Genomic DNA, 14,829 nt, shown 5'->3' with positions numbered 1-14,829 from the left:
GTTTCCTGTAATTGCCAGTTTTCAAAGTTAGGAGCTGTTCGATAGCAGCCTCAGATGAGATGTTGGAAGAATTTAATAAGCATTTGTTTTAAATGTAGTTACTGCAAATATGATTTCTTGAGTACTTCCTGTATATCAGGCTCTGTGTGAAAGGCTTTATGGAACCTGATTCTTACGACAACACACTGAGGTTTAGATTTAGAAATGGTGATCTCGAGAGGTGAGATAACGTGATAGAGTTACTCCTGGGAGAAGTAGCACCACTGGGATTTGAACCCAAATTGGTCTGAGCCCAAAAATCCATGCTTAATTCCATCTCTCTGTTTTTGTGTACTTTACTTAAAAGCCAAATTCTACTTGTAATCCCGTGTGGAATGTTTCCCAGTTTATAAACAGAAATGGAAAGTATGCTTAACAATTTTCATGAGGTCTCTTATCTCTCCCTTTTTAATTTTATTTTTAATATTTTTAACAGTGTGAAGAGAATACAAATCTTCAGGATACTACCCGCTACCTCAAACTTCCCTTTTCCAAGGGCATCCTCCTTGGAAATAATCACCAAGCCATGAAGGCCACAAAGGAGTCTTTTTGGATAACATCTTTTCTCTGTTCCACAAAACTCACACAGAATGGTAACGTTTAATGCTGTTTTATTCGAAAGCCCTTGTACTTAAGCACTCGTGAGAATTTTGGCAGGCATGTTTAACAAACACCAGTGTTATATTGGAGAACTTTGCACCAGAAAAACTGTTGGTCCTTCTGTTTGTGACCTCCAGTAAAATAGAAACCGTTGTGCCCCGATGGTCTGTTAATGCGTGTAATTTAAAGACTTCAAAATTATCCCAGTATGGAAACCCAAGTGCACAAGGCATCAAAACCCAGCTGCTTTTTAAAAAGAGGAAGACAGAGAGACAAAGGATACCACCACCTTAATCTCTCTTGTTTTATAGCGCCATAAACAGTGCTGATTGCAGGCTTTGGAACAAGGGGCTGTTTTTAGCTTAATTAGATGGATATTGCTTTTCTGTTCTACCATATTTTTTATGTCAGTGATTGTTTAGCAAGTTATGATTAATAAAACAAGCTCTTTTCCTTGGAAAATTGTCATGAAAACATCATCTGTAATGAAGGAAGGAAATTAAATATTTTTGAATTCTTCATGGTTGCTATATAAGGCTTCTGGCTAGCATTCGGAGTGCCGTATTAGTAAGTCAGACTCATGATGTTGAGGAGAGTCACTTCGCAATAAGGTATTGAATCTCACAAAGTGTCCCTGGGCCTCAGCATTGGTAAGTGCTTTTAGCTCTTTCTTCTGTGTCACAGAACAGCATTTGTAGGAGGAAACACGGTTCCTCTCTAGAACGTGGCCCGAGAAAAGAAGTAAAATGTCACAGTATAACATTGATCTTTTAAGATCCCTTTCGATTTCTCTTGTGGCGCTGTTATATTTATGTAGGACTTCGGCAAATGATACTTTCACATTTGTATTAGTTTTTGTTTCTCCCCTTCCAAAAGTATTTTTGGGGAAAATCTTTTTAAAAATCAGCTGTGTATTTTTAGTAAATTTGGTTGAAGGTAGCCATCACCAAGTTAAGAAACTTCAAGACTTGATCTGTATTCAGGGATTAATGGTTTTCCTTAAATTAAAACTTCACTGACAGATCTCTATAATGTTTATAAAGCATTCACCAAACAGCAGATGTTTTTTTATGGTGCTAGTCTACCCTACAGAGATTTTGAAGATAAGAAAATCAACCTGCTATTTATTTACTCCCTTAGACAGAAAATCTATTTATTCTGCGCGGATTAGTTGTATGTCTGCTATAGAACCTAGGTTCACATTTAACTGATCGATTACTCTGGTAGAGGAATTTCAGGTTGTATTAGTTATCTCTTGCTGTAGTGATAATTACTATAAACTCATTATTGGCTTCAAACAACAAAAATATATCTTTGAGCGTTTCTGGAGGTCAGAAATCTGAAATCCTTTTCATTGGACTAAAATCAAGGTGTCATCAGAACAGCATTTCTCCTGGAAACTCTGGGGGAGAATCCTTTTGCTTCCCTTTGATAGCTGCTAGCTGCATTCCTTGGCTCACAGCCCCTCCTCCATCTTCAGAGCCAGGAGCAGAGCATCTTTACATGTTCACGACTCTGACCATCTTCTCTCTCTTAAGGATCCTTGTGCTTTACAGGGGGCCCACTAGATATTCCAGGATAATCCCCCTGTTTTAAGACCTTTAACTTAATCACATCTGTGAAATCTCTTTTCTCATAAAAGGTAAACATATTCACAGGTACCGGAGATGAAGACATTGACATCTGTGGGGCCATCATTTTGCCACCCACCGAGATAATCCTAACAGTAGCTTATCTGCCGTCAAAGTATTTGGCCCTGCAGACTTAATTTGTTCTTGTTCTCGGGTTTAGGATGTCAGACAGAATTGTGAACATAAAACTGAACCAGAACCTAAAAATTAGGTTTGTAAAAGCAGAGAACATTTTCAAGTAGATACGGGTAAATAAACCTATTCAGAAATCATTATGTTAAACATCTCACTGTGTGGAAGGCAATGCTTGGCTCATTTTTGGACACTTGATAAGTGGTTAATTATCATTTGACTTTGATTACCCTTGTCCATGTAACAAAGCCCAAAATGAATCAGGAAATAAATACTGTGTTTCAAAGAGATGGGAAGAAGGAAGTTAGTTGATCTTTCTGAAATTTACATGCTAGACACACATTTCTGACCAGAAGTAATCCAGTTCCAAATTGGAATTAAATTGCTTTGTATTCATTTTACTCAAATTGGAAAATACACAAATCCCATTTCCATTACAACCGGGCATTTAGTAAGTGATATGGTCTCTAGGAACAATTTCTTATAGAAGATTTGCATTTCAGGATCCTGAAAGTGTGTCTGTCTGCACATATTCCGTATTCCAGTTTGTTCATGGATAGCATACCAAGGCCAGAGCTCCCTGCCGAACATCTGTGATTGCCAGATCAAGTAGATATTTTAAGCTTCTTAATGTAGGGATCAGGGAAGAAATTTTTTACTTCTTTGTTTTCTTCCTAGGGCTGTTACACATAAGTTTTAAAAAGTCTAAAAATAAAAAACAGTGCTTAAATTTAGCCTACCAGTTAGTTGTACAGTTGCTGACTTCCGCACGTCCCCTTTTCCCCCAAATAATGGGCGGTTCATTCAGTCTCTTCCTGAGAGTGTGATTTAAAAGAAAAGGAAGAAAAAGAGTAGGGATTATGTCATCCACCTATTTTCTAGCTCTTGGTAGATCAAACATACTGTCTAGTCTAAAATGCTTGCTGAATGGAATACTTAAAAATCACAGTTTTCAGCAATAGGGCCATAGCTCTTAATTTGCAACTAATGTATCTTCAGGCAGCTAAAAGAGAGACCTAAGAGATGACAGTTTTGACTTAATTCTGAGCACTTTGTACACATGATTAATTACATCCAGATGAACACACTGCTTTAGTCTTCCGCTTCCCCCATTACGAGCAGCCTAGAGAGTCATCAGACTGCTCACAAGAAAGGTCAACAGCCCCATTCCGATCTGATTGTCTGGACCACTGTCATCTCTTCTCCGGCTCTGCTAGGACAGTGCTGGCCTTGGTTTCCCACTGCAGCCGCTGGGGAGGCCTCTCGGAGACCTGCAGAGCCACCTCCTTCCTCTACACACACTCCGCTCCTCACGCCGAGCTTTGCCCTGGATGCCCCTGCAACAGCCTGGCTCTGGGGCACAAGAAGGAGCGAGAGGGAGTGGCAGGGATCATGCAGTGGGTAACTGGAAGGGAGGATGCCCGGGTCGGAATTAGGAAGGAAGCGCAAGGCAGGAGCTGATGGGAGAACGCAGAGCCACTTCTGCTGTGGCGCGTCTCCACTTGTGGAAATACCTGATATTCTAAATATAACCGATGATTTTTTTTTAATGGTTCCAATCCTACCTCTAGGATGTCTGAATGAGACATGAATAGTAAACATTTTCCGATTTTTTTCCACTATGGAAATATGACAAAATTTTTTCAAAATCATTATTCTTAAAATTCTCTCATTTTCCTGATTCTGAACCATCCTCTTATCCCTGTTTGATGTAGATCAATATTTCCATTTAATACTAAATTTCTCACTATTAAGTCCTTTGTGAAGTTTTTCTCTTGAATCTGGCTTTGGTGAATGTTGCTTCTTTTTCCTCTGAAGATTGTTATACATTTTCTCATCTCTTTTTGCTACATCATTTATTTATATATTTTTTTTCATCACAGCTACTTCTTCCTTGGTTTCTTGTTTTTGTTTTCTTCTAGTTTTTGTTTCCATGTTGGTCTTTCTGTGTCTCAGCAAGTCCCATTTGGGTCTTTCCTGAAAGAGTGCTTTCAAGCGAACTTCTCCCTGTTAAGGCTGGAAAATCCCTCCTGGCTTCTTTCTTGGCTGTTCTAGACTGTCAGCCTCACTGAGCCCTGGGAAGCCAGCCCTGCCAGCTTCCCTCGCCTTGTGCGCTTCCTGCATACACAAGCCTTGTCAGTTCTGAACTGCTTTCATTGGCTTCCAGACACCATTGTCTCTCTGCTCCTTCAGGAGACTTGTGAAGCTGGACACCATGCTCAGGAGCCTTTCTAAATTATGCCCAGGAAAGCTGAGAGAAGGGGTTTTTTTTCCCTCACCAGGTGAAGAGGTTCTCAGAGGACTCTGTTAGACTCAGGCCCATGTCTTGTCAGTTTAGGAAAGGGAGGGACTTGAAGAGCTCAGCCCTGCGCCTGCCCAGAATCTGGGATGGATGATGACCGTGGAGTCCAAGAACTGGCCCTCTTCAGCTCCACGGGCTCACTCGATGACCCGACAATTGACTAGACTTGTCATCGTTGTGCAGGGGACCTTCTAGTCCTGCCTGGTTTGGGTCACATTGTCCAGAAGACCTTCATTGCTAGGTAGAATTGATTGCTAGGCAGAGTGCTATGTGTTGGGGACACAAACATGACTAAAGCAGCTTCCTGACCCTCAAGAAACTCCCATTTTAACAGGAGGAGGCAGAAAATGATTCCATAGATATTTATCAACTGCCTCCTATGTGCTGCTCTTTACCTGTGCTGGGATGCCATAGGGCCAGACTCCGCATGTCAGTTGTGTTGTGTTGTGTTGTTTGTTTGTTTGTTTGTTTGTTTTCCCTTGGAATTTACAAACCAGTAGGGGCAAAGACCGGTAAACAACTGAAATAGTTGGGGTCATTGCCACCTTGGGATGAGAGCACATGGCGGGGCCAGTTGGCTCAGTCTGGAGATTTCAGGAAAGACTTCTGGACGAAGCAACAGCTACTCTGGGAACTGAAGGATGAGTAGGAGTTTGTAAATCAAGAGCATTGGGAAGGGAGAAATAATTAGAATACAGTGTAATAAATGCCATCCTAGAGAGCTAGTCATGGTCTGGGGGAACTTGAAACTTAGAGGACTGGGAAGAGTAGGTAACACGTGTAAGAACCTAGCTTTTACCAGTGAAATATTTTCACATGACGGACTATTCTCTGCTAAGGCAATTAATCTTCCTTTTCTGTTTGAAAAGGTGATATGCTTGATCTCTTGAAATGGAGAACCCACCCAGACAAGATCACAGGCTGTCTCTCTAAATTAAAAGAAATTGATGGCTCAGAGATAGTAAAGGTATATGCTATTTTGTTATCCCTCTCTTAGAAATTCATGGAATAAAGAATATTTGGAGGGGAAGGACAGGTGATATTTTCTTTATTGATTTACTTCTTTATCTGACAGTTTCTGCAAGATACACTGGATACCTTATTTGGAATTTTAGATGAAAATTCCCAAAAATATGGGTCTAAAGTATTTGATTCGTTGGTGAGTTTAAATTCACTTTAATTATATCTTAACAATTTTGTCTCTTGATCTTGACCAAGACTTTCTGAAATGTGCACTTAATAGCTTAAGAGTCACTTAAAAAGAACCAAAAAAAAAAAAAATCTTGATTTGCATTCAGTTTATAAAGCTCAATTTTCTTTTTAGGTTCACATAATAAATTTGCTGCAAGATAGCAAATTCCATCATTTTAAACCTGTAATGGACACCTACATTGAGAGTCACTTTGCTGGGGCACTTGCATACAGGTAAGGCCTTTATCTTGTAATTGGTTCAGAAGCAGATCCTTTTGAGCTTTTCTAGGCAGAACCAGCAATATAGGAAAATTTAAAAGAAAGTGTAGGAAGAAATGAAGCACAGCAACTGAAGTGTCTCTTGAGTCAGTCTCTTCCTTTCTCACACATCTTTTTTTAATGGCTGCAACTTACTTTGATTAAAAGAAAAAAAAACTTTCTGAATTCTATTCCTAAAACCTAACATATAAAGTGTTTTCTTCTTGTCTCTATTTCATGTGATACGCTTTGGTCTGAAATAACTGGTTATTTCAGTTTGGCTGCCAAGAACCCCATTTAACCACCACGTTCCTTGGGGATTCTAGAAGTCTTTACGAACAAGAGGTGAAGGGAAAACAGCCTTTGTCATCATACCTTTTTAACTCATTCATTCATTTATCTGTTCATGTATACTGAGTACCTACATTTATCTGTTCATGTATACTGAGTACCTACTGTGTGCCTAGTGCATGCTGATTAATGTGAAGACCGGATTCCTGGCCACAAGCAGTGCAGCCATGGATTCCACCCTGTGATACGAGCTGCCGTTTTAACTGCTCATCCCTTCTGATGAGCTCAAACTCTGCAGGCAAGGCTAAAGCAAATGAGTAATGACAAACTGTAGCTCCTACCTGCCTCCCTGCAGCCTGGTTGATAATTGCCAGAAGGCAACAGCTTCTCTCCTGTGCTATGTATAATATCTTCCCGGGCTTTGGCCCTGCTTAAATACAGCCCTGGAATGTTCCCCCCAAGTTCTTTCTCCCCATTCTAACACTGCCATTGCTACTCTGCCCACGTTTGTACCTCATCCCTTAAGCACTATGGCTGTGCATACGAGCCTTTTTCCCAGAAGTGTGTTTAAAAAGATTGAATCATGTTTTTGCCTGTTTTTCCCCATCATGTGTTATATAAAAGATAATAAGTAATCAAAGAAGCATCTGATCCTATTACCTTGGGTATTCCCTATCAAGGCACGTGAAGATTTACGCCTCCAACATTTAAGTGAACAGTATGTCAACATGATTTTTACAGAGGGTGAAATGTACTATCAGGGACCGTTTGGGACGTTGGCCCCACTGTACCACTCGGCCTGACATTTGGGGCCCTAGTAGCACCTCACCATTTGTGATTGAAATTACCAGTGGAAGCTAGAGAGGAAGGGCGTAATTTCTAACACTTTATGTTGGCCAGGAGAGCAGGATAATCATTCCTAATAAGACAGGTAAGGCCTATGGAATCTTCTCAGACTATGGGTGGTCAGAGACTCACTGACATTTATCTTCAAAATAACATTCCTGGCAGCACCTGTCTAGTAGAACATCCATGTGCTCTTTTCTGACTGAGAGAAAAGAGGAGCATTTTTTAAAAATTGCTCTGTTTCCCAGAAACGAAGAACTGAACAAAGGTAAAGGTAGGAAGACTGCAATCTTGAGAATTATTGTTGGGTTTTTTAAAATTCTCTTTTTGTTCCTTAAAAAAAACAAAACAAAACAAAACAAAAAACCAACTTGGCTGTTTTGGAAATTCTCTTACTAAGGCGCTCTGAGGGTAAGCCTTTTTCTTCCCACAGGTCAGAGAATTGGCTAGATAAACCCACAGGCATGTGACTTGAAGTAGAGAGATGTTCCCTTATCCTTCCCCACACTCCCTTTTGCCTCCAACTGAATATTTCATCCGGCTATTTACATGATCACTGGGGAAGAAATCCCAACTAGCAGTTGTCCAGGATTGACCATGATGGTCAGACTTCCAGATTTCTTGGCCAGAGACCTTTTCTCTGGTAATTGTGTCTGCCCATTGGAAAGCTTTGCCAGAAAACAGCAGAGTCAATGGAATATATCCATACTGAAGAGAATCTCAATGGGAGGAAGTGTTTCTCTCTGCATCTTCAAAAAGGGGTAGTGATGCTGATGTGCAGAGATTCCTAACATTATCAGATCAAGCAGTTCGAAAATGGTGAGAACCCATGGGAAAAGAAGCCTCCTTGTGATAACAACGTTTGATTTGTTGGCTTTTACCTAAGAACTCGACCAAGTCCACCTTCTGTACATTTTCCCCTGTATTTTAGAGATCTCATCAAAGTTCTCAAGTGGTACGTGGACAGGATCACGGAAGCAGAACGGCAAGAGCACATCCAGGAGGTGTTGAAGGTAATGACGTGCTGTCAATAACAGATAATATAGTCTAATGGAGCTGTTGCATGATGCTGCCTAAACTAATTGCTTTCCTCTACACAGACAGTAATTGGGGATGATATATTACTGGCTTTCCAATTCAAGGCTCTTAATCAGTTTATGCTCCTCCAGAGCTGATGAAATTTGAAAGAAACTTTGCCAGGCTCACCCACTGGAACTGCTTGGGACTGAATCCTTATACCTCTGAGCTCCAGAACACTCGGAGTGAAGTCTAGGATTAGCAGGAGGAAGGTTTCATGACAGAAGACCACACATAGGCAGTTAAGCTTGGGACTTCCTGGCTCTTGCTTCCAATACCCTGACAGAGTCCATTTGAGGGCGATTTGTCCTAATTTTGAAAGGGAATAGGGTGGCTTAGCAGGAGTCACAGTGAGGAGACCTGAGGTTTTGCTGGGTCTCATGGCTTAATGCTGCCCAGGTGTCTGGACCCTTTGTGTTCAGTTGTATATGGAGATGTTAACACTTTACTTGCAAACATGTTCATAAAAGAACATAGGCTCTTTTTTTTTTTAAAGATTTTATTTATTCATGAGAGACACACAGAGAGAGGCAAACACACAGGCAGAGCAAGAAGCAGACTCCCTGAGGGGAGCCCGATGCGGGACTTCATCCTAGGACCCCCAGGTCACAGCCTGAGCCAAAGACAGATGCTCACCCACTGAGCCACCCAGGCATCCCAAGAACACAGGTTCTTAAAGGGATTGTCCATTAGCTGCTCTAAGGGTCCTCTGATGTCCTATTGTTGAATGCTGCTCTATTTGAGGTCACTAGATAGAAGTTGACAGGTATACATTTTTAAAAACAAGTCTTTTACTGATTATAAATCTATCGCCTTGGGCTGATTGGAGGTAAAATGCTAAGTGGCAAGAGTACCTGCCAGCAAAACACAGTAATTTTTGAGAAACCGACGTATCTCTCTGTTAACTAAATTTTAAAAACCACCTGAGGATCAAAAGCATTTCAAGTTCATATATCTTGAAAATTACAAAGGATTTTCAAATTATCTATACCTTTTCTCTCACTAGCATCAGAGAAAAAAATGGCTCTTTGCCCACAAGTAAATACTGTTCGAAAATCTCATGGGGTCTTAGCATTTAAGTCAATAATTTAACAACCTAATGCTGTCCATGGTTTTTATGCCGTGTCATTGTTAAATGCTTTTGGTTTCTTTTGAGACTAACTTTTAAAATGTTTTGTTTCAAGGCACAGGAATATATTTTTAAGTATATAGTGCAATCCCGAAGGCTCTTCTCCCTTGCTACCGGTGGACAAAATGAAGAGGAATTTCGCTGCTGCATTCAGGAGCTCCTTATGTCGGTCCGTTTCTTCCTTTCTCAAGAGAGCAAGGGGTCAGGAGCGTTATCTCAATCACAGGTAATGTCTTTTTCGTCTCCGCTCAGTAGAGCAAAAAATGAGTCCAGTTTATTTGTGTTTACACAGCAGCAGAAGCGAATGTTTTCGCCAATGAGAAATCCATAGCTCCAGTTTATATTTGTAACGTAAGCAACTCTGCAGACGTTTAAAAGGTGCCCTAGTCTCTGAGCCCCAGCAGAGCAGAAGTTAGGCTGCCTTTCCTCCAACTGTTCTCCCTCTTCTTGGGGAGACTTTTGGTCTGCAACAGCCTGGATTTCAGTTCCCAGAACACATGCCGATGAGTAGACACGCTGTCACCATCAGCCTTGGGGAAGGAAGTTCACTGGAGCTGACTTGTTACTGTTGTTTACTCCAACCCTTTCACTGCATTTTAATCTGTCAACTTGAGACTCATTATATTGGACTTGGCTAAACTGCATGTTGTTTTGTTTTATTTAACTTGACCCTAGTTGTCCTGGGACCGATCTTGTATGACCAGTGCTGAGAGGCTGTTGCCACATGCCGTTACCTGAAGTAGCTCCACATGTTCTGTTTGAGAACGGGATTTAGCCACTTTCCAAGTGGCTTGAAGTGTTGGCCTTGAAGTGTTCTGAGCAATTGGTCTCAATATCTACTCTACATTTTCTTAATCCTTTTGATATACTTTGAGTTCTAATGACTTGGTTAAAAGCCTGTCAGATGGAGAAGCAGCCTCTTTGCTGCCATCCCCTGGAGAGTAGAGATTGATAATCACCGAGAATTAGGGGAAAGAAATGGGAGATTAGAAGACAAAACTAGATCCCTTAGAGTATCATCATAATTTAGTGCCATTTGACATTTGGAAGGCATTACATAGAATGGTAAAACAGCAGAAATGTACCAACCTTCCAATAGCAGCGCTGTGCTTTTTCTCACTTTTGGGGGCTATTCTTGCTAATCTCTTCTTTACACAAGTGGACGGATCTTACATCTGGGCAAGGATACAACTCAGGCCCTTTAAATGACATTTTGGGCTCTATTGCCAATAGTGCAATCACTGCACTTAAGGAACTTGCCAGATACCTCAAAATCACATTGCCCACTAGCTAAACCCTACTTCCAGCAGTTGATATTTGAAAAGGATAATCCAACAAGCTACTTATGTATTCCTTTAAATAAAAGTTCTCAGTAACTCACTACTTTTATAAAAGCTATTATATTTGAGACTTCTTTTTTAATCTTAAACCTTTACTGGTTAAAGGGACAAACTTACCTAATTCACATCTGAAAAATATTCTCTTACTTTTAGGAGTAACCATAAGTCATGGTTTCTCAATGACCTGCCTTCCTAGGGACTCAAAAGGTTTTTATTTTTCCCTTCTATAACGTTAGAGAAATATTCTTTTTCCTTAAGTTATGTTTCCACTGCATCTCAGTAGTTGCCCTGAACTGAGAATATGAGCCCACGTGATATGATGATTTTCTTTTAGTTTGATCCTAAAAGACTTCATCTAAAATGATGAAGTGGTTAGTTTTCTTTATTAAGCAAAGAGGACTTCCTAGTCTCTCTGTATTTTGGGAGAGTGGGGAATACTTTACACTTTGCTTATTCCAAGTCCCCTCTTGACCCCACACCTTCATAGCTCTCTTTTCTAAGAAGGAAGGTGTCACTAATCTGATTGACACTGTGTGTGATTTTTTTCTGTTGTTGCCTAACACATAACCGTGGGCTTAATGGCTTTATATAACATCCATTTATTAGCTCACAGTTCTGTAGATCAGGAGAGTAGGGTGGATTTTTTGCTTGGGATCTCCTACAGCCAAAATCCAAGTGTTGGCCTTGATGGCTTCTTTGGAGGTCCTGGGGAAGAATTCACTTTCAGAATCTTCCAGGCCTTTGGTAGGAAACAGTTTCCTTGTGTTCATAAGACTGAGATTCCCATTTCCTTGCTGGTTATCAGCGAGGCGTTGGGAAAGGGGAGAGGCCTTCTCACTTCTAGAGCCCATACACATTGCTCGGTATGTGGCCCCTCCATCCTCAAAGCCAGCAACAGTAGGTCAGATCCTTCTCATGCTTCAGATCTCTCTCAGTTCTCCCACCATGAGCTAGAGAAAACTTCTGCTTGGAAGGGTCATGTCAGTAGGACAGCCCCATGTGAATAATCTGCATATTTTAAGATCAACTCATTAGTAACCTTCATTATACCTGCCAAGTTGCTTTTGCCATGTAATATAACAAAGTCCTAGGAACAGCGCCAGGGGGAAAAAGTCTTGGGAGTCATCTTAGAATTCTATCACACCCAGAGCCAAGGAAACCCACTAGTCTGAATTTTACTGTTAAATTGCCTTAAAGACAAAAACCTGGTTCCCTTGCTCTCCTCTGCATGGTTTTCCCTGTAGGCTACAACTCAGGGCAATTTTTGTCTTCTGGAGGCAGAGTAACCATCCCAGAAAACCTTCACATTGAATCCGTTTCTAGTGCCCCCACAGATCTGGCCCCCGTGGTTCTACCGGGATGCCCTAAGCCCAGCTCACTCATGACTCTGTCTTTGGGATCCCTGCCCCAACAGGCAGTTCTGTTCACTCAGCTCTTGGAGCTGTGGCTCTTGGTTTCCCTTCCACAGATAGATACCTATCCTGGATCCCTCAGAGCAGAAGAGGAATGTCAGAAGGAGTTGAGGCCCAAGACCCTGCCCCAAGTTCCTAATAATTACCTTTATCTATTTGTCTTGGTTATCGGGAAGGTCAAAACAAAGTAGGCTTTTCTTTTTATTTGCAATGAAAATCCTTTAGATAGCTTGGTTCAGCTGTCTCTCTGTCCTTATCACAAGGTGCTTGTTCCTTTATCCTTTTTAATACATGTGTCTCCACTTCAGGCACATTCACATGCTTTTTTGAAGAGCTATAAGTAAAGAATTAATGGATAAATGAAAAGATTCCTCAGGAAAATCAGCATAGTTGCCTTTTCAGTAATCAGCTGGGCTCATTTTATTGTTTTTTTTTTTTTAACTTCATCTGTATGACTCAGCTCTTTGCAGATGAAATGAAGGTTATATAAATATCGTCTTTAACAGAGAATACCAAGTTATTAATTTTAAATGCATTCAAGTAAATCTATAATGTCTAAGAGTCAAGGAGAGCATAGCTGTCAGTTGTAGCACCTGAAGCATTTTGATGGTTCTGGCATCAAAAACAGGTCTTGGCTCTTCTAGATATTTTTGCTGCTGCTGTATAGATAAATGCCAAAACCCATGAATTTGAATTTGAGTCTGCGTTTGAATCATCAGCACATGTACACTCGACCTACTTTCTGCTGGTGTCAGGTCTCATTGGTAAGCCAGCTAGTGCTTGAATATCAGCATATTAGAAACATGTGCCTCCTTCCCCCACTTCATAGACTTGAGGCTGGTTGATGCTTCCTTCCATTGCCCTCCTTTTGTGGAATTTAAAAGACTAGGTTTGTTTTGATGTACAATCCCAGCCCAGTTTGTGCCCCTTAGGATTTAATACTGGCGTCTTTTTTTTTTTTCCTTAAAAAATGATTATCAGGTTTCTTCACTTACATAAAGAATATTGTTCTGAGTACACACAGTTCTGGGGTTACAATAAATCTCAAAACAACCTAAAGGTTAGTTATAATAATCTTTTCATTTTACCGGTGATAAAGCTGAAACCCAAGAGGCTAAAATGACCTGAGGTCACAGAGTTGATTAGTAGCAAAGCTAGTAGGATATACAATCTAGGTCTACTGAGTCTCTGTCTCGTTTCTTTCTTTAACCATAACTTCAGTGCTTTTGGGAATCAGTGTGTTTGGTTTCTTAAAGGTAAATGAGATTTATATGAGCTCTTCAGAAACCTTCTCCAAAAAGAAATGAACTATAAGTGACTGCATTCCAGGTCTTGGTTGAGCATTCTTTCCATTCGATCATGCTGCATTTTGCTGATTCTGTGGGATTTTTTTGCCAATCATTTTGCTAATGTCAGTGATTTTCCAGAAATTCTCAGTTTTATTATATTGCACCCTGGCACATTTAAAAATACTGTTCTAATTTGCTACACTTTTAAAAAAATTGCAGCCTTTTAGCTTTAGGCACCAGAAATGTTTTACATTCATTTTTTTTAATCATTCACAATTATTTGTCACAGTCTTAAATTCATTGACATTTTATAGCAGATTTCTCTGGGTGCATATTGGAGTTGATTTACATTTCTTCCTTTTAAGGCTGTGTTTCTGAGCTCCTTTCCAGCTGTGTACTCAGAACTGTTGAAGCTCTTTGATGTCAGGGAAGTGGCCAACTTGGTGCAGGACACCCTGGGCAGTCTGCCGACCATCGTACACGTAGATGACTCCCTTCAGGCCGTTAAACTGCAGTGCATCGGCAAAACCGTGGAAAGCCAGCTTTACACCAATCCAGGTAGGGTGATGAGTCTCTTTCCAGAAACAATGTTTCTGGAAAGCCATTACTTACCTACAGTAGTCATAGTTCAGCAGAAGCAATGAGAAAGAGGAAACAGAAAATTCTTTTCTCAGAAGCATTGTGTATTTGGATAGTAGGATGAATTTATTTAGTAGCCAAATACAGTGGTATGGCTATTAAAGCTTTATTTCCAGAAAGAATGAAAACCCTAATGATTAAATTGATTCTAATCACAAACTAGTTGTGATATCAGGCATGCTTATTTTCTTGTTATAGATTTCATTTTTTTGGTTCAATAAAATTTAACATTTACATTCAGAGAATGTTTACAGGGACCTGATCCTTGTTTGTTTTGTTCTTAAAATGTTTCCATCGATTTATGTTCTGAAACTGAGTGAAAGTTTTGATGTGTTATCATTTTTATTTTATCCTAGTAGCAAATGACCAGTTACTAAGTTGATTTTATCATAATATCTGTTATTAAATCCCATTGCCTTTTGTTTTCTTCTAGTTTTTCCTGAAATAAAGTACCAGCCTCATTTTAAAGTTTATTTTAAAAAGTTTCTATCACTGTCACCAAATAAACTTTTAAAAATTGACTCTATTGAAAATTATCTTTCCACATGAATACATATGTGTATATAATATTTTTGAAATAGCATTTCAAATGTAGCAAAGCTTTTTTTTTTTTACAGTATTTTATTGTAAAACCTTTTAAACATACAGACAAG

General features: G+C 40.0%; 1 protein-coding gene across 7 annotated transcripts in view; it reads left to right on the top strand.

Annotated features, from left to right (window-relative positions):
• The window catches only part of DOCK4 (dedicator of cytokinesis 4), a 409,301-nt gene that overhangs the window by 280,111 nt on the left and 114,361 nt on the right, over nucleotides 1-14,829 (top strand). For all 7 annotated transcript variants that reach the window (XM_041727815.1, XM_041727817.1, XM_041727816.1 and 4 more), the window contains 7 exons: nucleotides 476-632; nucleotides 5,574-5,671; nucleotides 5,780-5,863; nucleotides 6,029-6,129; nucleotides 8,222-8,303; nucleotides 9,552-9,722; nucleotides 13,903-14,095. In XM_041727815.1, the coding sequence (XP_041583749.1) occupies nucleotides 476-632; nucleotides 5,574-5,671; nucleotides 5,780-5,863; nucleotides 6,029-6,129; nucleotides 8,222-8,303; nucleotides 9,552-9,722; nucleotides 13,903-14,095 (886 nt within the window). The remainder of the gene's footprint in view (nucleotides 1-475; nucleotides 633-5,573; nucleotides 5,672-5,779; nucleotides 5,864-6,028; nucleotides 6,130-8,221; nucleotides 8,304-9,551; nucleotides 9,723-13,902; nucleotides 14,096-14,829) is intronic.

The sequence above is a fragment of the Vulpes lagopus genome, chromosome 13 (assembly GCF_018345385.1).
Source record: "Vulpes lagopus strain Blue_001 chromosome 13, ASM1834538v1, whole genome shotgun sequence".
Classification (NCBI taxonomy): Eukaryota; Metazoa; Chordata; class Mammalia; order Carnivora; family Canidae; genus Vulpes; species Vulpes lagopus.
Note: the sequence above shows the minus strand (reverse complement) of the source record. Positions and strands in the feature narration are given on the sequence as shown.